The sequence below is a fragment of the Meles meles genome, chromosome 8, assembly GCF_922984935.1.
Source record: "Meles meles chromosome 8, mMelMel3.1 paternal haplotype, whole genome shotgun sequence".
NCBI lineage: Eukaryota > Metazoa > Chordata > Mammalia > Carnivora > Mustelidae > Meles > Meles meles.
Window position 1 is genome coordinate 6926482 of NC_060073.1, and position 23769 is coordinate 6950250.

Genomic DNA, 23769 nt, shown 5'->3' on the forward strand with positions numbered 1-23769 from the left:
AAACGGCAGAATCGTTTAAAAAAGGAACAACAAGCCAAAATAGAGTCACTTGTGCCAAACCCCACACCAACGAACCAAGACTTAATACCTAACCGAATGGCAGTTTTAGCTTCTTCTGGGAGAGGCTGGAACCAATCAGTCTGGAATTTCCTGATCAACCCCAGTGAGGTCATCTGCTTGAGAAAGCCCCCCCGACACCCTGTCCTTTCCTAAAGGAAGGTGACCTTCTTGAAATAATCCTTTCTTTTGTTTATGACTGCTGAATCCCTGTCCTTTTCTGTCCACAAAAGCTTTCCATTCTGTGTAGATCCTCAGAGCTCCTTTCTGTGTTCTGGATGAGCTGTTGCCTGATTCATGAAATGTTGAATAAAGTCAATGAGACCTTCAAATTTACTCAAATTCTGGCCTTTTAAAAAAAATTTGAGAGAGATAGAGTGAGAGGGCACAAGCAAGGGGAGCAGCAGAGGGAGAGGGAGAAGCAGGCTCCCCACTGAGCAGGGAGCCTGATTCGGGTCTCGATCCCGGGACCCGGAGATCATGACCTGAGCCGAAGGCAGACACTTAACTGACTGAGCCACCCGGGTGCCCCCAAATTCTGCTTTTCAATAAAACTTGTACAAAATCTTGTTTCTCTATTCAGGTCTTCCATTTTGTTTTTCTGCCTCCTCCCTCAGAGTTCAGCAGTGACATATCATTTTTTTAAAAGATTTTATTTATTTATTTGACAGGGAGAGATCACAAGTAGGCAGAGAGGCAGGCAGAGAGAGAGAGGAGGAAGCAGGCTCCCGGCAGAGCAGAGAGCCCGATGTGGGACTCGATCCCAGGACCCTGAGATCATGACCTGAGCCAAAGGCAGAGGCTTAACCCACTGAGCCACCCAGGCGCCCTACATATCACTTTTTAAAAAAATCCTCATGACCTCATGACCATTTCATCCACTCCAGCAACATGAACTGAGTTCCTGCTATGAGTGGACCATGGTAGCTACACATAAAGTTGACATAATGGTCTTCAAGGAGCCACTAGGCTAGGTCAGCCTGTAATGAATCCACCACAACACGGTGAGGAAGGAATCACCCAGAGGCAGGCAGGGAAGGTCGGGGAATGCTGCTGCCTGGAGGCAGGGACTGTCATGGTGGATCTTAAGGCAGGACAGCAGCCTTCTGCCTTTCAAATTTACTGATCCGCTGAGGGCTGTGGGTTGAGAACCACTCAGAAAGGAAACTCACATCAAAGATCGCTGAATGAGAGGTGAGATCTATGGGAGAGACTGAGGATTTGGTGCATCAGGGCTCATGCCTTGGGACAGCTTTCTGGAGGATTCTCCTTCAAGCTCTGTTCCAAAGTATAAGCTGCTGAAAACTTGACCTTGGCGAAATGACATGTTTCAGTGGTTCCTGCCCAAACTGTGATATTCTTACTTTTTTCTCAGATTGTCCTTTTGTCTAGAGCTTTAGGGGTGGAGCCCTGATCTCATCGATTCTCTGGTAATTCCAGGGGGAAGGGATCAGACAGGGAAATTTGCTCAGGACTACTCAGTGAACCAGGATTTGAATCCTTCATGAATCCAATCTGAATGACAGTGAAGGCCAAGGTCAGGGGTGCAGGCACCTCTCCAACATCTGGACTGGAAGTGGATCTGAAGTCAGAGGGATACCAGGAATTCACCTCCCTGTGAGATGTTTGGAGAACCAAGCCACATCCTGTTTCTGCAAGCGGTATTGCCAGGAATGCCCGGGAGGGGTAGTTGCCTCATCCAATGCCTGAGTCCAGCTTCATCACATAGTCAGCCAACCGCTTACTAAACACGTGCCACGTGCAATCCCACACTTGCTAGTCGAGAAGGTAAGTCATACCAACTAGGGGAAGAGAGGTTAATTGCATATACGGGCAAGACAGCATAAATGCCAAAGGCGTGGAGCAGAGTGAGTTCGCGAGGACAAGCTGGGTGGGGCTGTCCCAGGGACAACCAGGGGCACAAATGTCAGCCACCCTAACCTTGCAAAGACACAATGTTTGGTACCTGGACAGGGTCTCTCTTGCTTTTCTACACATTTGTGATGCCAGTTGGCGGCTGGTGATCGGTTTCTTTCCAGGAACCAGAGCCCTGGTTTATGGCTGGCTCTTTGGGATGGACTCGAAGAGTCACCACGGTCCTTGGCTTACCTCACCCCCATCAGGGTCAGGAACAGCTGTGGGGGGGTCTGGACACCCAAAGAGGTATTGTGAGCCAGCACCAGGCTTCTGGCAGCTTAGATGGTTTCTTTGAGGGGAGAAGCTCCCAGCTGCTGGAGAGAAATTTCTTCCCGCTTCTCTTCTGCATCCTTCTTGGAAAAACTTCCTCTGACTCTGTTGAAATGAAAAGGCAAAAGGAAAAATAAGACAAAAAGGCAGAAAGGAGGTGGCAAGAAGCAGGTGGTATGTGCACAGCCTTCAAGACCTGGGTCTCGGGGCACCTGGGTGGATCAGTGGGTTAAAGCCTCTGCCTTCGGCTCAGGTCATAATCTCAGGGTCCTGAGATCGAGCCCCACATCAGGCTCTCTGCTCAGCAGGGAGCCTGCTTCCTCCTCTCTCTCTCTCTGCCTGCCTCTCTGCCTGCTTGTAGTCTCTGTTTGTCAAATAAATAAATAAAATCTTAAAAAAAAAAAGACCTGGGTCTCTACTATCCTCAAACCCCCAAGGATGGTAGAAGCCACAGCGGCCCTTACCCTAGTTCTTATGGGGGCCCCTCAGGGAAAGACTACAAGGTTTAAAAGTTTTCCAATGAAGATCTGAGGCCAGACACACACCCAAGGTCTCTCTACTAGTGAATGGGGCACCAGGCTCACTGAACTTGCTGGGGCTGGGCCTGGCTCCCTTGCGGACCAAGGGCACCTGCAGAGACCGTAGGGGGGACAGAGCACTGCCAAGGCCCTTCTCCCTCTGCCCAAGGTAGAGAATCAGTCAGGCAGGAGCAGAGAGGAGAGTCAGAGGCTGGGCCTCCCAAACGGTGTGAGGGCTGCCCCATGGGGCTTTCTGTCCCTTGAACAGGTGCCGTTTTGCCTTTTTCAATTGTATTCCTTGATCTTTGAAATAATTCATGTTCTGGTCTCTTTTATTTCATCCTGGAATTGTGCAGCCCGAGAATGGTTTGTTCTACATAATTTTGTTAGTCTTCATTTTCTTCTCGTTTTCATCATTTACACCTCTCGTCAGTTTCTCCGGTCTACTTTCGCTGGCTCCGGTTTGAGAACGCTTCAATGTTCCAGATGTTTTATCAGAGTTTTCATCCTGAATTGTAACTCTTTTATTTCTAACCTTTTGGTCCAATGGTTTAAGCCATTTTGGGGTGTGATTATCTCTTTACATAATCCCAAAGAAACGTCTCTTTCTTCTCCCTCTACTGTCCTCCGTGTCTCTCTTTTCTGCACTTGAAGCTTTGTAGCCTTTCTGACTCTGTCTCTTGGGTCCATTCAGCTTATTGGTTTTACCCGTTGTGTGCCTGCAGGGTGAGGGTTGAGGGACAGAAGCCTGTCCTGCCTGCCTCTATCTCCTCAACTCTCACCCATTGATTCCCCATCCCTTCCAAAGTCAATTCCTAAAAACCCAGAGGCAGACATTCTCCAGATTCAACTGCTCCAATGGTTAGACTGGCTCAACGCCATTTTTAAAATTCATCATATAAGCAAAGATGACCAGAAGACCTGTTGTGGGACCTAAAACCCATGGTCTTCTTTTTTTAAATTCTGGGATATAATACAATAAGCATTAAAAATGTGCTGGGGTCAGCCAGGCAGCTGGTGTTCACCATGCGTGAGACGGTGGCAGGAGGTCCCAGCTGACCAATGGGTTGGGCTTTAGTCTTGGTGGAGCGTCAGACCTCCTGCTGAAAGGCTGCAACCCATCCCCCACCCCTCACCTCTAAGCCCCCACGACCAGTGGGAAAAACTCTATGGAAGGTCACTAAGTGGAGACTCACAAACTTTTCCAGGCCCTGTGGCCTCTCATCTGGGTCTTTCCACCATCTTGGCAGGCTTTAAGGAGCATTAACCTCTTCCCAGATCCATCCCTAGCTTCTGGGCCTTGAGAAGGGCTCCCTGTGTCTGGGAAATGACCTAATTGAATTCTTTTTTTTTTTAATTTTTAAATTTTTAAAAGATTTTATTTATTTATTTGACAGAGAGAGATACAGCGAGAGAGGGAACACAAGCAGAGAGAGTGGGAGAGGGAGAAGCAGGCTCCCCGCCCAGCAAGGAGCCCAATGCAGGGCTCTATCCCAGGACCCCTGGGATCATGACCTGAGCCGAAGGCAGACACTCAATGACTGAGACACCCAGTTGCCCCGACCTAACTGAATTCTTATAATTGTTTTCATTGTGTGCCTCTCCCCCTTGGTTACCAAAGAATGCCTGGTCAATATAGACAATTTGGAGATAATTTTCCTATTAAAATATTTTAAAAGTTTTATTTATGTAACTGATCTCTATCCAGTGCAGGGCTCAAACTCAGGACCCCAAGACTCAGTCTCATGTTTTTCCAACTGAGCCAGCCAGGTACCCCTGGAGATAATTTTTAAAAATGTAAAGTAGCCAGGGGGCGCCTGAGTGGCTCAGTGGGTTAAAGCCTCTGCCTTCGGATCAGGTCATGATCCCAGGGTCCTGGCATCGAGTCCCACATCGGGCTCTCTGCTCAGCAGGGAGCCTGCTTCCCCCTCTCTCTCTGCGTGCCTCTCTGCCTACTTGTGATCTCTGTCAAGTGGATAAATAAAATCTTTAAAAAAAAAGTCTTCATCAACATAACTTTTTACTATTGCACAGTATATTATAACTGATTGAAATTGTTGGAGAGCTGGAGAGTTTATATTTTTTTCTGCGCGTATTAAATATGGTGATGAATATCCTTGTCAATATCCTTTGTCCACATTTCAGCTTATTTGCTTAGGGCAGAGTCCTGCAAATGTTGTTGCTACTTAGAAGTATATAAAAATTTTCTATCTCATGATCAGTAATGCCAAAGAAACTTGCAGGAGTTTCCTCCTTCCTGTCTATACATCTTCCTTGACTACTACTATGTTTTACACGTTTTCCTTATTGGATATTTAAAAATGACCTCTTTCCCATTTTAATTTACATTTATTTGATTATGACTGACGTGAATAGCTTTCCTCGGTTTATTTTCTATCAGCATTTCCTCTTTTGTGAATGTTCTGTTCTCACAGAAGAGGATTTTTTGAGCGGGGTGAGTCCACTCTTTCTTTGCTGTGTTGCCCCAACAAACTGGGGCACAAGCCCAACTGGGTCACGGAGGCTGACCCGGCCCCACACCAGGCATACAGACCATTCTGGAGAAACAGTATCTGGTCTTGTGATTCATGAAGGATGGGAGCAATTTACATAGAAATAATTTATTACCAAACGGATTTTTGGCAGCCTGTGAAGTAAACACGGAGGAAGTTCCCTTGTATCTTTACATAACGCAGGAACCAGTAATAGAAGGTGATCCCTCTTGGTTTGCCACCATCTTGGAGATGGGTAACGTGAACCGGAAAGAGACATTTTCTTCTCATCCTAATCTTTGACACCCCAGCGGGATGCCTGGGTGGCTCAGTGGGTTAGGCAGCTGCCTTCGGCTCAGGTCACGATCCCAGGGTCCTGGGATGGAGTCCCGCATCGGGCTCCTTGCTCAGCAGAGATCCTGCTTCTCTCTCCACCTCTGTCTGCCTCTCTGACTACTTGTGTGCTCTCTCTCTCTTTCTGACAAATAAATAAATAAAATCTAAAAAAAAAAAAAATAAGTGACCTGCATACTTCAAAAAAAAAAAAAAAATCCTTGACACCCCAGGCCTGGGACTAGCACTTACAATTATTTGATGAAATTAGAAATGGAGAAAAATGAAATGGGCTGAGCAGTTCTTGAATTCTTATTGTTGAGATATCGAAAATTCCGCTTGACTGACTCATGAGAGAGGCTGTTTCTTGCCTCCTGTTCCCCAACATCACCATTTCCTATGAAACCAAAACAAGTCGAGTTGTTTCTGTCTCTTATTTGGTTATGGGGGAATTGTCAAGAAGAACCCCGGAGAGGTTATTAAAGAAGAACATAGATCAGAGCCCTTGAGAATCATGCAGGAGCATATTAAATGTGTTATCTGATTATAAGCCCCTCGGGGGCTCTAAAAATCCTAACTGCGGGTGCCTGGGTGGCTCAGTTAGTTAAGCGACTGCCTTCCGCTCAGGTCATGATCCCAGAGTCCTGGGATCAAGTCCCGCATTGGGCTCCCAGCTCCATGGGGAGTCTGCTTCTCCTTCTGACCTTCTCCCATCTCAAGCTCTCTCTCTCTCACTCTCTCTCTCAAATAAATAAATAAATAAAAACCTTTAAAAAAATCCTAACTGCAAGAGGTCCCATGGCTGTTGGAACAGGTAATCACGAAGAACACTCATTCTTCACGGGGGTGACGTTGTCCCCAGGAGGCAAAAACTGGTTCTTGGTGGGGGGAGGAAGGGGACACAAAAAATCCGAGATATTAAATGGTTTGTGGCCCTCCAAAGGGCCACAGTATGTCAACAGATACACAGCGTATCTGTGGTATTACATTGTTATTGGGAGGGTGGGGGTGTGATTAGGGGGAAAGAAATGTATATATAGAAAGGTGGGATGGGAGTATATATAGAATATATATGTATATATAGAAAGACGGGAGGGGCGATAATGAGAAATGGTTGAGAAACTGCCCTAAAGCAACTTCTCGTCCAGCTCCAACCCAAGAGCAGGTTTTATTCCCCAAGACGTTAGCCCATTCTATTTGCTAAAAAAGCATCGTGCTATTTCCTCCTTAACAAGTCACAGGTTAAGGGGTGCCTGGGTGGCTCAGTGGGTTAAAGCCTCTGCCTTCAGCTCAGGTCATGATCCCAGTGTCCTGGGATCGAGCCCCGCATCGGGCTCTCTGCTCAGCAGGGAGCCTGCTTCCTCCTCTCTCTCTGCCTGCCTCTCTGCCTACTTGTGATTTCTGTCTGTCAAATAAATAAATAAAATCTTTTTAAAAATAAAAATAAAAAAATAAATCACAGGTTTAGGGGCGCCTGGGTGGCTCCGTCAGGGAAGCATCTGACTTCAGCTCAGGTCATGAACTCAGAGCCGTGGGATCGAACCCCGTCAAGCCCCCGTCAGGCTCCATGTTCAGTGGGGAGTCTGCTTCACCCTCTCCCTCTGCCCTTCCTGCCTCTCGTGCTCTCTCTCTTTCTCTCTCAAATGACTAAACACAATCTTAACCAAAAAATCAGTCACAGCTTTAGATTTCTTATGCAAAAGTTTATATGAGAAGCCAAGGGCTCTGAATGTGGCTGGTCTACCTTTTTGTTATACTTGCTATAATCTCAAGGAGGCGTCTAGAGGAGCGTGAGGTTGGCAGAGTGGGGAGGTCAGGGGGATTGTCCTTTATTTGTTTATGACAATGACAACCTCATCAAGAATATATGGAAAAACGTTTCTTCCCTTCTCTTCCTGAACAATGCGATCTTAAAGCCATCATGTGGGGCAAAGCAAGGTCGGTGTCCACAAAGAGGGCTGGCCCAGGATGGGGTTTTGGAGCCCAATGGGGGAATAGAGGGGTCGGTGGAGGAGAGGGATGAGTTACATGCTGGCGGATTGATGAGATAGGCAACTAGGTTAAGGCTGAGGGAAGGCAGGTTTCTCCTTGTCAGAGAAGGGAGTTAAATATGAAAAGGGACCAAACTGGGATAAATCTGGTGGTGGGTGCTATTGGATTGGAGTTGGAAGTAATGGTGTGACTCATGGTTTTCAGTACGATCTACAGATATAGAAAAAAAGATGTACGGGTCTGTGTATCTATATGTATATTCATATATTCCTTACTTCTGTCTGCTGAGAGGGCTTGAGAGCAGGAAAAAACCCATAATAATGAGTCCCTCATACGTGGATCTTGGATTTTTTTAATTTAAGATTTATTGGGGGGGTGGGAAGGAGTAGAGGGAGAAAGAGAATCTCAGACTCTCTGTTGTGCCCAGTGTTGGGGGGGTCCATCTTACAACTCTTGAGACCGTGACCTGAGCCAAAATCAAGAGGCAGACGCTTAACCAACTGAACCACCCAGGCGCCCCAAGGACCTTGGCTTCTAAATACCAGTCTTTCCTAAAATGAACCAAGAAGTCAGGGAAAGTGTTGCTGCCAAGACAGCTATGGGGAAATGAGCCTGCACTATCCAGAAAACAGACATACTGAAAGAATTGTGAAAGAACACGGAAGTCAAAAGGTTGTACCAGCTGATGGGATACAATGAGCAGGACTCGGGCTCACGCCTGTGATAACAGTGCCAGAGATGTCTTAAGCTGCAACCGGTAATATCAGAAAACCCCAAATCGGGGGAAAATCTACAGAACTGGTCTGGCATCTTCAAAACAGTCAAGATCATGGTGAATTCACAGCTAGTCTGTGGCAGCTCCGCGTTCAACTTCAAAGACATCTGGAGCCAAGACGATGATCATGGACCACAGCAAGGATGAACTGGACTAGCTGGTAATTGATCAGGAGCTGTCAAAGTGGGACTCTCCCTCTGGAGGCCGCCTCTCCCAGCCCGTCTAGTATGGTTTGTTGAAAATTATGAGTTTATGGTGTGCAGTTGGTTTACCTGGTTCTACAACCTGATTTTAGCTGTGACCAATGGGATACCAAGAAAACCCCTCAACAGGTGTGTGTGCCTAGGCTTCCCTGAGATTTCGGTATCTCCCTTTCATGCTGACAGCCTGTGACAGAGACCAGAGGGCAGACATCTGATTCCGAACCACCTCCTCTTGCTCTATAGGATGTTGGGGTGAGGCCAGGGATGGGGGTGGGGAAGACGAGCAGAACTTGACAGAGGCCAGAGGATGAAATGGAAATCATGTATCAATATTAGCTTTCTGACTGGGATGGCTCCACTGAGGTTGTGTAACAGAACATCCTTGTTGGAGAGAATTACACAGCAGAGTATTTGGCGGACGGGGTCTCCACAACATTCTTTCCCAGGGTTCAGACAAAGAATGTACTTTTGAGATTGCCCCAGACCTCGCTCAACACAGATGCAGACGCAAACACCCTCAAACGTACGTTAACTTAAAAAAATAAACGATAAAACCATACAAAATCTGGGATGACTCTGAAGCATTTGTGAAGCTTCAGAGAACGCCCTGGTTTGGGATGTTGGTTAGTTTCCCCTCGTGGTCAAGGTCTCCACACCCCCTGGGATGACTGGGCTCCTGTAGGACCAGCTAGGTCAGATCTGATCAGCAAATCGTTGTGAGAAAGAATGGCTTGCTCCCAACTATTTTATTTTAAAGATTTTACTTACTGGGGTGCGTGGGTGCCTCAGTTGGTTAAACCACTGCCTTCGGCTCAAGTCATGATCCCGAGTCCCAGAATCGAGTCCCACATCAGGCTCCTAGCTCTGCGGGGAGTCTGCTTCTCCCTCTGACCTTCTCCCCTCTCTTGCACTCTCTCTCTCTCTCAAGTAAATAAATAAAATCTTTAAAAAAAAATAAAGATTTTACTTACTTATTTGACACAGAGAGAGAACACAGGGGGAGCGGCAGGCAGAGTGAGAAGCAGACTCCCAGCTGAGCAGGGAGCCTAGAGCCCAATTTGGGGCTCGATCCCAGGACCCCAGAATTAATGACCTCACCGAAAGGCAGATGCTTTACCAACTGAGCCACCCAGGTGCCCCTCAACAATTTAAAAAAATAAAATTATTTTTAGGGGCACCTGGGTGGCTCAGTCAGTTAAGCATTGGATTCTTGATTTCAGCTCAGGTCGTGATCTCAAGGTTGTGGGATTGAGCCCCATGTCTGGCTCCGTGCTCAACATGGAGCCTGCTTGAGGTTCTCTCTCTCCCTCCCTCTCCCCCTGCACTCTCTTTCTCAATAAATTAACTTAAATTAGTCTTATTAAATGGTCTCCATCATGTAATTGGTTCACATCTGTAACAACATACAGTAGCTTTATAACAAATGTTCCTGGCAGGATCAAGGGGAGCTCTGTTACCCAAAACTCGAATTAATTTGGCATTACTGAGATTTTTCTAGAGCTAGGATTTCAAACACAGTCCACCTCACAGGTCCCTGGAGAAACGGCTCCGGGGTTCAAGCTGGACACCGAGGAAGCAACAGCCTCGGGCCCTGTTCCCTTCCCCCGTCCCATTCCCCACAACCAAGGGTCTTCGGTGACCCCACTGTTGCTGAGAAATGCACCAAGTACACCTGGCATTTTCAGAAAGATCCTCAAGGACATCACCTTACTCAGTGACCTCCCCGAGGAGACCCATGAGAGAAATTTCTTCCAGTGTTAATTGTTGAGGAAAGTTTCACTTTCCGCAGAGAACTGGTAGCGCTTTTCCTCTCTGACAATATGACAAAAGTCATTAAGGGGGTCTCCCTTTCTGTTGCTCTGGGCCAAACTGGAAGGCCACCCCGGCAGCCACACAGGCCTGTCTTTGCTTCCAAATGTGGCACCTCTCCTCCCCAAAAACCATCATCTCCACGTCTCTGCCAGGCTTGACCTCAACTCATGTCCCTGTTTTGCCTGGTCTCCAGTTTATTCTTTGTTCTGTGTCACCATTCTCCGTTGGGTCTGTCCTTGATGAAAGCCAAGCCTCTTAAACAAAAGTGGGTGGGCGAGGCTGGTCTTCCCTGCGTGGCTCCCACCCACCCGCTGTGACATTGGTACAGCCGCGGGAGGACCCTCATGGCCCCAGGTCATTTCACAGGAACCTGCAGCCCGTTTGGCCATCCCCACGCCCTCCCCACCACGCCCAGAGGCTCCTTACCTCCTCTCCATGGCTTCGATGGTCTCCACCAGGGGCGCGTTGCGGGTCTCAGCCAAGAAGCAGACAGCCAGCCCGGCCAGGATCGAAGTGGCCCCAAAGCTCATGGGGGGCAAGATGGCACTGAATTCCCCGAGCGTGGTGATCAGGGGTGCAACCAGACCCCCAAAGCGGGCGCTGACCGAGGCGAAGCCCATCCCCATCTGCCTAAAAAGTGCAGACTGGTCAGTGGCGGTGGCCCAGACTGCCTAGAGGGCCGGGAGTGCTGGGCCCCGGGTGTCAGGGGGCAGATGGAAAGGAGGAGGGGTCCTGCTTCAGCAAACTCAGCAGGTGCGGAGGCCTGGAGCTCCGGGGTCTCCCAGGTTGGGGCAGGTGCTGTTCTGCTCCCCCCACCCTAAGGACCCACCTGATCTCTGTGGGGTACAGCTCTCCAGTGAACAGGTACACACAGATGAACGAGCTGGCCAGGCAGCCTTTGCCTAGTGCCGCCTGGGCCGTGCGCAGGGTCTGCATATCTGTAGAGGGGTGCACAGAGCCAGGGGTTAGGGGCAGCTCAGAGCCCCAGAGGGGTCAGGGAGGCAGAGGGGTAGCAGTGGGAGCAGGGGTGCTCGGGAGGGGACGCGATACGGGGAAGAGGCTGAGGCTGAGGCTCAGAGCCCGAAAAGGGAGGAGGGAGGCCAGGCAGCGGGGCGGCAGGGATTGGAATCCACAACACCTCATGTTCCCAGTGAGGCCCCGGAATGCGCCACCCTGCCCTTCTCTCACTTCTGCCTCCTTCTCCCCTTTCCAAGGCAAGACAAACTTTGGAGTGAGGCCTGGGTTCAAACCCCAGCTCTGACCCAGCTGGGTGATCTTGGTCACTTATCACTTAACCTCTCTGAGCCTCTGTGTCCTCAACCATAAAATGAGGAAAATACCAGCACCTGCTTCGCCGGGTTGTAAGTTTCCATGACATCAGGAGTGCAAAGGGCTCAGCGCTCACTCAGTGTTTGCTCTTACCATTATTAACTTGTCCTGCTGTTGGTTATGAACAGTAAAACCCTCACGGCACGCCCAACCTCCAAGCAACGGTCAAGGAAATTATGGTACGTCCTCCGGCTGCGCACTGGGTCCAGGAGGGGAGACTTATAAGATACCCACACCTGGGCCCTACCCCCTCTCCATGACATTAAAGTCTCTTAGGGAGAGCCTCAAGTTTGGGTATTTCTTTCAAGGTCCCTCGGAGATTCCAACAAGCAGCCAGAGTTGTGAAACACCAATCTGGATGAACTGTCATACACTAATACATCACTGGGGTCATGGGACATTTGTACGAACAGGAACAAGCATCTTGGGGCGCCTGCATGGCACAGGCCATTAAGCATCCAACTCTCGGTCTCAACTCAGGTGTTGACCTCAGGGTCATGAGTTCAAGTCCCATGCTGGACTCCACACTGGGCATGGAGTCTACTTAAAAAAATAATAATAAATAGGGGATTCTGGGTGGCTCGGGGGAGCAACTGTCTTCAGCTCAGGTCATGACCTCGGGGTCCTGGGGTCAACCCTCCACAGCAGGGAGTCTGTTTCTCCCTCCCTCTCTGCTCTTCCCACCATGTTCTGGCACGCTCTCTAAACTGAATGAAAAAAAGCTTTAAAAATAATAATAACAACAATAAATAAATAAAATGAAAAAGCACGTTCGTGTTATGTAGTGAAATAGGATATATTTTATATATATAAATAAGATATGCACACATATATAAATATAATCATATGTATACACACATAAAATATTATCTCAATTATGTCAAATACAAAATCTACAAAAAGAAAAAAAGATTGGGAGAAAATATGTCAAAATACCAATAGTAGTAATCTACCATTCCACAGGAAGGTGATAAGACACTGAGAAATCAGACAAGTTGCCCAAGGCCATGAGCCCTTGGCTTCACACAAGCTCTAGGACCCTTGATGCTCAACCCCGGCTTCTTGTGGAATCACTGGACTGCTTATTAGATACCTACAGTTGGGTCCCGTTCCTTGACACTGCAACCCCTGGGCACTGGGAATTTCAAAGGTCATCAACCTGATCTCCCTGACAAGATGGTAAATGCCTTGGGGGCAAAGACTCCTGTCTCTGCCAATTCTCCACTGCGACCCTGATACTGAGCAACTCTGCTAATAGATAGTCACTTCCTTTCCAGATCCTGAAGAACATCCCTCAGCCCTGTTCCCTTGTTGTAGTCAAGGCCCACCAGACCCCAGAGACTCCCGGGCGGTCACGGCAGGAGCAGATGGCTCACCTTCAGGCACAAACATGTTCACGATCACCATGAGCCCGGCCAGGATGAGGAAGGAGGCCACGGTGGCCCGGCGGCCCACGTAAATCATGGTGGTGGTGGCCACCAGCATGGCCGGGACGTCTATGACCCCGAACAGGACCTGCACCAGGTATACGCTGAGTCCAAACTTCTGCAAGTCCATGGCCAGCCCGTAGTAAGCCATGGAGTTGGAGAACCTGGAAGAGGCAGCAGAACGGTCCTGCTTCAGCCCAAGGTCCACCGTTCTGGACCCAGGGGACGGCACACAGGATGAATGACATAGGACTCCAATTTCAGGGAGTGAAAATCCCCTGAATTTAACATGCCCCTCCCTTGCCCCTCACCAAATCCAAGTCTCTGACTTGGTTTTAGAGACAGGCTCCTCCCTCCAGGTCCCTGCTTAGGCACCTGCTCCCCGAGTCCAAGTGTGGGCTCTGGAGTGTGAGTCTTTTTCCCTATCTGCACTGCTCCAGCCCCTCCTCCTCCCTTCAGCGGCTGATCTGCGCTTCACATCTAAGAGCTGGAAGGAGAAAACGAGAGCCTTCCAACCAGGCGAAGACCCCGTCGGACCCTCACAGCGTCTCCCGATGTTTACGGAGAAGTCTACACCTGTAGATGGCTGCTTCTGCCAAGGCGGGTTTACAGTCAGTCTGATGGCGAAGGTCTGGAATTCCCACACGGGGAGGGGGAGGGCTCTAGAGAAATTTAAAATGTCCCTGTGGTAGTGTCTCAAAGAGGTATTTGTACATCCGTGTTCATAGCAGCATTGTTCACAAGAGCGGAAAGGTGGAAGCAAGCCCAAGTGTCCATCAACTGATGGGTAGATAAACAGCACGTGGGGAATGCGGGTAATTACTCAAGCCTCAGAAGGAGGAAGCAGGCGTTGAACTGCACGGTGATCAACCGTCGCCATCCCAAACTTCGTTACGTGTCATTTAGCCCACTTAACAATAAAAGTGTGGGTGGGACTGGCCCTCATGCACCCAGCGGGTCGGCCTGGCTACGTTTCCCTGCAACACCTCATGCCAACACAAGATCTGGGACATCTGGGGGGCGGGGGGAGGTGGAAAAATGGAATTTGGCAGGGGGCTCTCTCCAAGCAGGACCCCGGCCTCTGCCCCCTTAGTGCTTACTGAGAAACGCCTCCCGTCCTCCCACCTACCCCCAGCTACATGAGTCAGGAGAGACGGAGAAGAAAAGACCCTTCTAGAAAGCTGATACAGTAATTCTTGTTGACTCTAGGCAGGTCTGGGTTCATGTAACACGCAAAGATGTTTACAGATATGGTTGCGTTATTAGAAGCAAGTAGCGGATATGTGTGGTACTGACCCATTTTTGTAAGGATACATGTGGCGTCTTCTGTGTACTAAGGTCTGGAAGGATACGGACTCGTGTTTGGCAGGGCTTGCTGCTGGACAGGTGGGGTGAGCAGAGTGGGAGGAGGGACATTCGCTTTTGTTCCGCACAGTGATAACAGGAACACGTCTTGAGTTTACCAAGATACTGTTCTATAGGTGAATGCTTCTAATCTCCACAACCGCCCTATGTGGTAGGTACTATTATGATATCAGTGTTACAGGTGGGGAAACCGAGGCACAGAGCGGTTAAGGAACTCTCCCACGATGACACAGACAGAACTGTGGCAGATAAGTGGCAGAGCTGAGATTCAAATCCAAGCAGTCGGGTTCCAGAGTCCTGCCTTTTGGTTTGTCTTGGCTTAAATTTTTATTTTGTTTTTATTTTTTTAAGATTTTATTTATTTATTTGACAGAGAGAGACAGAGAGCACAAGTAGGCAGAGTGGCAGGCAGAGGGAGAGGGAGAAGCAGACTCTCCGCTGAGCAGGGAGCCCGATGCGGGGCTCGATCCCAGGACCCTGGGCTGACAACCTGAAGCGAAGGCAGGGGCTTAACCCATTGAACCACCCAGGTGCCCCTGTTTTGTCTTGTTTTTTTAAATTGAACTACACTTGAGTCCTGCCTCACAACCAATACATGATCCTGTCTTTATGTTTCTGGATTGTTTGAAAAAAACAAACTTTTTCCGAATGAGTATGCAGTGGTTTTGTAATTTAGGAATAAAATACAACCAACCAGTACAGAAAAAGAAATCCATGTTACGGGAGGCATTTACAACAGGAGCTTGTGAAAGCCTACCAGTTCCTCAGAATTCTTCCTCCTCCCAAATCTCCCTACCTGCCTGCGGAAACTCCATCCCGCTGACCCAGTCCCTAGCTGCCTGAATTACTTCCTTCGAACAGAAACAGGCCTTAGCTTATTCTCTCCAGAAGAATCCAAGAGGGGTCTTTCAACCCTGGAATTTTTCATTCATGATGATTCTTCCCGGTGGGAAGAGGAGAGCGAAGCAGGGGGCAGGCCGGCGGGCCTGCTCATGGTGGAGCATCGCCTCCCCAACTTGGGTTCTGAGAAGCCCTCTGGCTGCCCAAGGCCCAGAGTGGTGGACAATCCCACGTTTCCAGTGTAGAGGGGACACGGCTCCAAACTTAAATCAGAGACTAGACTCTACCTGAGCACTTCTCAGCCAGGTGTGGGGGTTACATGTCTAAACATTTAGTTCTCAAAAGGACCTTAGTGGTAGGCCTCTAAGCCGTAATCTGTGGCACCAGGGGGCTGGCTGCCTCGCTCAAGGTCACCCAGGTCGTCCAATCTTCCACCACAGCCTGGCCGGTAACTACTGAACAAGAATGCTGGGTCTCCTCCTGAGAACAGACGACTTGTAGCCTGTGTTCCCTACTTCACAAATATCAACCCTTGCTATTTCCATACCTAGGATATCCTGGTCCTTAAAATGCCCTCTGCCCCCTTTTTAAATCCGTTCCTCATCTTAGGATTTGCCAGCTCCAGTCTGTGTTAATAGGAACAAGAAGTTTCCCTTGTGGTTTGATCCATTTTACACTTTCTGTTTATCTAGATGGCCAGTCTGAATTCCTTCCTGCTCCCCTGGCAAACTCCACGACTGGTTTCGTAAAACTCACTTAGATGCCGTCTCCCACAGGAAGTGCTTGGCAGCTCCAGTCAGGAGAACTGCTGGAAGGACACTTGTCATACCTCATTGACATTATTGTCTCCCTGTCTGTCCCTTTCTGGCTCACAAGTGTTTCTCCAGAGTGGGACACTTCCCAGAATCTCCTGGAGAGCCCCAAGGGCCTATCAGGCGGGGACAAGGTACGTTTTGGAAAAGTTGCATGGATGATTCCAATGGGCGTGACCACCCCCACCAAGATGAGACCCACTGTCCAGATGTGGGGTCCTCAGGTCAGCACAAATGTCTCATCTATGACCACATCTCAGCGCTGAGCAGAGGCCAGAGGACCATAGAGAAAGGGTAGGGAACAAGATTGAATTCACGAGGCTCACCTGCTCATTGCATTAAGTGTATTTGAGAACAGAGTTTGGAAGGGGGATAAGAGGCTTGGCCCTGCCTCAGGTCAAAGACGCGGGCTCGAGCACATCACCTACCAGACCACCATGAGACAGCACGTGACCTTCCGGATGGCCGGGGTTCGGAAGAGGTCCAAGACCGAGTTGGAAGTACGCACGCTTGCGATCTCACTCTGGAGGTAGGAGTTCACCACCTGGACAAGGAACGTTTGGTCAGCAAAAGGAAAGGATCTGGGACCCTGTTTTCCTGCGAGGAGTCCCTTCATCTGGGGAGAGGAAGGTCAAGGCTGTGGTACCCGGCAAGATGCTTGGTTCTAGTCTCTGCATCCTGGGACTGATGGCTCTCAACAGATTGTTTCCAGAGCTTCAGGATGAAACAGAGGCTCCAGTGTGAGTCCCAGGGCTCCTGGGCTGCCTGCTGATTAGGCTGAAATTGCCCCCTGTGGTTCTCGAGGGATCTCACACCTCACTCCCGGTAGAGACTCCGAGATAGGCGTGGGCCGTGGTTCAGGGCAGGGGTTCTGAGGGGTTCTGCCACTTCCCTCTGTGTTTTCTTAGGCAAATGACCAGGTCCATTCAACCTTGGCCTCCTCAACCGCAAAAGTAACACGTTAAATGAGATCATGGACATAAAGCCCTCAGCAGAGTGCCTAGCACCGGGCTCGAGAAACCCTACTTACTCATAGTAAATGGTGATGATCTTACAAATGGTAATTCTCTGATGCTGGTATTTATCATAAAGGGTACCTCTATTTTTGATTCTTTGATAATTTCCTTTTAGGGCTTCTAATTCAATATTTTCACTTTATTATTTTATTTACATTTCAGCTAGGTGTCCATGGGAATGGGGTGATTTTCCCATGGCAGAGATGGATGGACCGATGAACAAAGTTAAATGATTCCTCGCAGACCGCCCAGCCCTTCGATGGTTATACCTTCCTGCCTCCGGGATGGTGGGCGCGTCCCGGCAAGCTACTGAGTCCCGGCACATCTTGAGGCCACCAGCCAGATTAGAAACGGTCCCTCCCCTTTCTTCCAGCCGCATCGCCTACCTCTTTGGTCAGCCTCTCTCCTTCCTCCGTTCTCCCGTTCATGACGGCCACCTTCCGCAGGTTCTCCACGGCTAACTGCGACCTGCCATGCAGCAGGAGCCAGCGGGATGACTCTGGCAACCACCTGGGACCGAGAGAAGGACGAAGGACGACAGGGGCGGGTAGAGCTCCTTCCATTCTCCAACCCCAAATACACCTTCGTTCCCTTTCCGGCTGCCTCCAGACTCGGGAAGACTGGGGGACACACCAGCTCCCCTCTCCCAAAGCACAGTGGACAGGGACCTACTCAAGGGCAGTTAAAAACGGTCACAGATCCAGTTTTGAATCTGGTTCTGACCCCGCCGTGTGGCTTGAATAAGTCATGGCCCCCTCTGGGCTGTGTCTCAGTTCCCCTCCCGTTGTGAGTTGCAAAGGAACTGACGAGGCAAAACCACTCGAACGTTCTAGAGCCCTGTATCAATGTAAGGGATTTTATCAGAGCTTCCCGACAGCCGTGGGCAATGCCCGTGAGCCCGTGGTCCCCACAAGCATCCACCCCCTTTCAAGTCCCCACCACGCCCGGCAAGTCCCAGTCACTACATAGCCCCAGATGGTCACGAGGGGGGCTCAGTCACACAGGTGCACCCTCCCACCCCCCTCTCTGTCGGGACGTACCAAGAATAGAGGAAGAAGATGAGGAAAGGAACAGAGACAGCAAACTGCAGCCAGCGCCAGGGGCGGATCAGGTATGCCACTCCGGCCAAGATGAGCTGACCCAGGGTAAAGGAGTACCCCAGCAAGACCCCCGCCACGGTCCGGCCCCGGGTGGGCATCCACTCCACGACTGCAGAGGGAATCAGGGCAGGATCAGTGGGACCCACAGCCGCCACGGTTGTCTAATCCACCTGCGCCCTCCCTAGAGACTCTGTGGCCACTTGAAATGTTTCCAGAGCTCTCCTGAGACACAGGTGCACCCGAGAACTAAATATAACCAGGAAGGGGACGCCTGGGTGGCTCAGTCAGTTAAGCATCTGCTTTCAGCTCAGGTGGTGATCCCAGGGTCCTGGGATGGAGCCCGGCACCTGCTCCTTGCTCAGCGGGGAGCCTGCTTCTGCCTCTGCCTGCCGTTCCCTTTTCTTGTGTTCTCTCTCTCTGAAAAATAAATTTTTAAAAATCCATAAAAAAATTTTAAAAATACATATAACCAATTAAACCACAAGAATGTTAGAAAAAATCATGGCAATTTTTTTTTCAGTCTTAGAGTCAGGAAAGTCTTTTCTAAAAATGCCACAAAACCCAGAAAAAAAAAAAAACCCAGAAGCAATGAAAGGGAAGATCAACAAACTTGACTTTATAAAAATGAGAGTGTCTGCATATAAAAACAAACACCTTGACTGGCTTTAACAAAAACAAACAAGCACCATAAATCAAGTCATAATGTCAGCAAAAACATGCAAACAAAAAATTTGCAACTCAAATTATAGATAAAAGGTAAATTTCCTTAATATTGGAAGGGCTCTTACATATCTATAGGAAAACCACCAAAAGGCAAAAAAAAAAAAAAAAAAAAAAAAAAGGAAAGGAAAAAGAAAAAGAAAAAGAAAAAGGCCCACAAAAAACAGGCAGAAGATGTAAATAGTTGGTAGGAAAGGAAATATTATGGCTCTTAATTATATGATTTTTTTTTTTTTTAAATAGCAGAACTTGGAAACAACCTAGCTGTCCATGCTTGGGGCACTAGTTAAGAAATCACACGCGTTCTTACAAGGCTACTGTAGTACATTAACGAGGACACTTCCCCCTTCCCAGGAGCACCCAGCTCCTGTGTCCCACCCATCACCAAATCTTGTTCCTTCTACCAACAGAATCCAGTCCAGCCCTTCCTGCTAGCACCCTCCCAGGGCCATCGCTCCCAACCGCCCCACCCCACCCCTGCAGCCAAGTCATTCTGCCGCTGGCTGGCGGGGAGGCACGAGGCTGGGAACTGGCCTCCGTGGTAGCAAATGCTCAGTCAGATCAGGTCAGGCCTCTCCTCGGCTTGGGATTCTCCAGGGGCTCCTGTCTTGCTCAGAGTCAAAGCCAAAGTCTGTAAGTGGTCACAGGCCCTAAGGACCTGCACCCCAACTCCCTGACCTCATCTGTCCCCGCTCCACTCCCTGCTTCCCACCCTCCCGCCACAAGAACCCCCTCCTCGGGATGCCTGGGTGGCTCAGTCAGTTAAGCGCCTGCCTTCAGCTCAGGTCATAATCCGGGGGGGTCTGGGGATCGAGTCCTGAATCCGGCTCCTTCTCTCAGCGAGGAGCCTGCTTCTCCCTCCTCCTGCTGGTCCCCTGTTTGTGCTCTCTCTCTCTCTGACAACTAAATAAATAAATTCTTAAAAAAAAAAAAAAGAACCCCCTCATCTTGAGCCCACTAGAAACACACACCCCTCAGGGCCTTTGCCGGGACGTTCCTGTCGCAGATAGCCCCGGGGCACACTCCCTCCCTCCTGCAAGCTCTGCCCAGTGACCCCTCTCAGTGAGAACTTCCCCTGGCCACTCCCCCGTCCCCGCCCCGGCTCCCTGCTTGCCCATTCCCTTTCTGGGCTTTAGTTTCCTTGGCGGCACGAGTGCTCTTCGCACAGGTATAAGCCACCTGTTGGCGCGCCTGTCTTTCTTCCTGCACCAAACAGAGGCTCCGTGGGAGCAGAAATCTGCTTTGTACCTTGTTCCATCTCTGGTGCTCAGAACTGCATCTGGTATGTAGTGGTAGTACGGGGTGCGTGTGTTCGTGTGTGTGTGCGCGCGCGCGTGCATGCATGAGCAGGGATGTGCGTATACGGGTGCGTGCACAGGTAGGAGTGTCTGTGTATTTGCAGGGGTGTGTCTCACAGAGGCAATTCTAGCACGATGCGGACTGCGCACATGTTGATCCTGCCTTCCGATCCTACCAGCTGTGGCTGGACGCCGGCCCTGGAGGCTGAGGCCAGTGGGCTGGGATTTGTCCGGATCATGCATGAGATCAACAACCTTCAGGGTCCTGATTCAAGGAGGGGGGTGTCAGGTGTGCGAGCCTGCTGCGGCCTGGCTCTCCAGCCCTAAGATTTCCCCCCAGCCCCCAGCCCTGAAATGAAGGACCCGTCCCGTCTTCGGCAGCAGTGTCTGGATCCCTCAGACCCTCCCTGAGCCTGGTAGTGTCCCAGGTGCCAACTAAGCCCTTAGCACAAGCGTGTGGCCGGCCTGTGTGCACCATGGGCTTTCCACTGCCTGATGCTGCTCCGTGCTGGAGCGACCAGCAGCTGCCGGAAACCAGCCTGGAGTGAGGACTGACCCTGTCCCTTTGGGAGTGGGGGACATTCCCACCTGGCTCCCAAGGGGCCAGGTCTCCACCATGGGGCTAAGGAGCCTGGGTGAGCTCTGCCCTTTTTGGAGCCACAGCATCTTAGGACAGCCTGGAGCCTTGGGGACCACGGCATCTCAGCTCCCTTCGTGACCCCACACTGAGCCTGGCATACAGTAGGTGCCTACTAAGTGGTTCCCGGGGACTACTGCACACAGGAACAACCCAAGCCTCTCAGCATAGGGGGGGACACGTTGCCACCAGGGTCCGTGGCTTACGGCCGGTGGGGAGAGCCCAGATCGCCCGAAAACCCCGGGGTGGGGGGCGCGAGTGTTTCTGAGTGGAAGTCACTGGACACGAATCCCAACACAACAGGAAAGATGTCCTCTGATCGGGTGTGACCCCCACTTCCGCAAGCCCATTGCCCCGCTAGGGCCCTCCCTGGCTGGACTCACCCAGGGAGAGGGAGTTGAGGATGATTCCAGAGAAGGTCATGCCCATCAGGAACCGGAAGACGCAGTAGGCACCGAAGGAACCGAAGTAGGCAGTGGCGGCCCCGGAAACTGCCAGCTGCAGGTACGACCAGACCAGGGGGCCCTTGCGGCCCAGCCTGAGCCGGGCGCAGGGCTGGGTTAGCTTCAGGAGCAGCAGCCGGGGGAGGGAGAGAGGAAGCGGCTCCCCCGGGCCAGTCCCTCCAACAGAGCCAGACAGACGCACCTGCTGGGACCTAGGCGCTGGCGGCCGAGGGTCAGGGAGGGAAAACTGGACACGAAGACTTGTCTTTTCTCTTTTGTTCCTTCCCTCAGGGAGTCTATCTGCCGCCCCCCCAACCCAGCTCCTAATCTTTGGGGCTTGTGGTCATGAAGGTCCCCTGAGTGAACTTCTGGCTGGACGGAGGCCTCACACCAGGACTCAGGGGCCAGTGGGAGCAGGACCCCAGCGTCGAGTCCTCATTTGAGCTGGTCATGCTGGGGCAGGCCGGGTCGGGCGGGGGCTTGTCACAGCACAAATGGGTCGAAGGTCAGGGTTCAGGGTAGCAGGGTTATCCCAGTCTGGCCTTGGCCCTGCTGCATGTGTGAGGATCCAGGGCCAGAGCGCTGGCGCGGCTGGGAGGGCAGCAGGCCGGGAAGGGGGCCGCACACTGCCACCCCCTGACCCATTCACTCGACCACGCGTTCATTCTCTGACGCAAACATGCCTCGATCACCTCTAGGTCACTAACTGTCCTGCACTGGGGGCTGGTGACAAACGGGACACCGTGGGTAAGAGACAAGCTCATCCACGGGAAGGCCGGGCTGTGCCGTGACCTAGTATGACCATGGTCATGGTCGAGCTGCCCACCAGGGGCCTGAAGAATGCAGCCCGGGGGGAGGGGCAGTCGGCCCTCCAGGGTACAGGGCGGCGGTGGGGGGGACTGTGGGTAGGGGAACCCCTGGAGCTTACGGGGAGAGGGGGAGGGGTGGATGAGCTGGAAAGCAGAGGAAAGAGGACAGGAGGTGCGGAACCGACTCCATCAGAACCGGGCTGGGTTTCCTGGGGTCCCTCTGGAAGGGCTGTTGGCTACCCTCACGGGCCGTTCTGCTTAGTTCTGGTCGTCCATACTCTAGAATTTCAGCAGGGACAGTAGGGAGGACCGGAAATTTCTTTCTAAAGGAACATGCAGAGGCCTCGAGGGGAAGTAAAAGCCACGTCCAGAAGCCCCCGTGGGGTGCACCAGCATTGATAGACCGAGCATATGTACCTGGTGGCACGGGTGACGTCAAATCACAAAATATTGGGGCACACCTGGGTGGCTCAGTCGTTAAGCGCCTGCCTTTGGCGCAGGTCATGATCCCAGGGTCCCCAGATGGAGCCCCGCATCAGGGTCCCTGCTTGGCGGGAAGCCTGCTTCTCCCTCTCCTGCTCCCCCTACTTGTGTTCCCTCTCTCTGCGTCGACAAAATAAAAACTTTTTAAAAAATCATAAAATAGATCTGGAAAGAGACACAGAAACCAGGCTGCCCTCTAGAAATCAGTGGACAGTGGGGCGGCAGTGGGAAAGGGACGCTTCCCTGCAGACTCTCCCACACCTTCTGGAACCGTGAGCCATGCGAATGCGTCATCTCTCTACCAATTAGCGTCAATAAAGTAAAATGAATGATGAGGCTCAGGTGGCTGGGACCCTCCCCGTCAAGGCTCACCTGTCCGCGAGGCTGCCGAATACGGCGGCGCCCACCAGCACCCCGGCCATGTAGATGGACTGAGCTAGGTCGCGGAGGGGGCGAGCCTCACACACCAGATCCCACTGCAGGGGAGAGAGGGAGAGGGGCGCTCCAGCCTCGGCCTCCGGCAGCAGCCCCCCTACCCGTCCACCTCTGTGGCTCCCCCGCAGACCTCTGTCACGATGGTGGCCGGGAATGTGCTGCGGTCATAGAGCCAGCCGTCCTTGCAGCCCTCCGTGGCTGCCCCGTGGACAGAGGTGTTGGGGATGAGGAGGGCCCACTGAGGCTCCGTGAAACGCCGGCACGGTTCGGGGACCCCGAGCTCGTCCAGGGGTACGGTGGCCCTCAGCCAGGCCCCCGAGTGGTTGGTGGCGGTCATGGTGTGGTTGGCGGAGCCCCGGCAGTGGTGGCCGGGCACAGCGGCCGTAAAATTCTGCAGGAAGTTGTGACACGCCAGCAGACTACAGGGCAGGAGCAGCAGGGCCGTGTAGACCAGCTGGAACCGCCCCACACCACCCAGGCTGTCCAGCAGGTCCGTGAAGGCCATGGCCACGGGCAATGGCCCAGCCTGCTGAGGCCTTATGTAAGGGGTGGGCCCCCGGGGGGTGGAGGAACAGGCCCCGGGTCAGGACCGCAGGCCCCGCGTCCGGCAGGTCAGAGGGGTCCGGTTACACCTCACAGGAGGCCCAGGACGTCCCCAGGCCTGCAGGGCTCCCCCTCCCTCCAGG

General features: G+C 51.4%; 1 protein-coding gene and 1 long non-coding RNA gene across 3 annotated transcripts; one reads left to right on the forward strand and one right to left on the reverse strand.

Moving 5' to 3' along the window:
* Positions 1-862: 862 nt before the first annotated feature.
* On the reverse strand, positions 863-23588 carry LOC123948009 (solute carrier family 22 member 20). The gene is made up of 10 exons (XM_046014404.1): positions 23214-23588; positions 23021-23124; positions 21297-21451; positions 18199-18367; positions 17545-17668; positions 16571-16686; positions 13075-13289; positions 11199-11307; positions 10796-10999; positions 863-2349 (listed from the first exon to the last, which is right to left on the reverse strand). Exons 1-10 carry the CDS (start codon positions 23586-23588, stop codon positions 2253-2255), a joined length of 1668 nt encoding a protein of 555 aa, XP_045870360.1. The 3' UTR covers positions 863-2252.
* On the forward strand, positions 19486-22729 carry LOC123948010. Of its 2 annotated transcripts, XR_006819905.1 has the most exons (4): positions 19486-19611; positions 20195-20260; positions 21217-21417; positions 21648-22729. It is a non-coding gene; the product is annotated as an uncharacterized LOC123948010 (long non-coding RNA). The 2 variants fall into 2 exon arrangements; XR_006819904.1 differs by having other exon boundaries at positions 20195-21417.
* Positions 23589-23769: the final 181 nt, after the last annotated feature.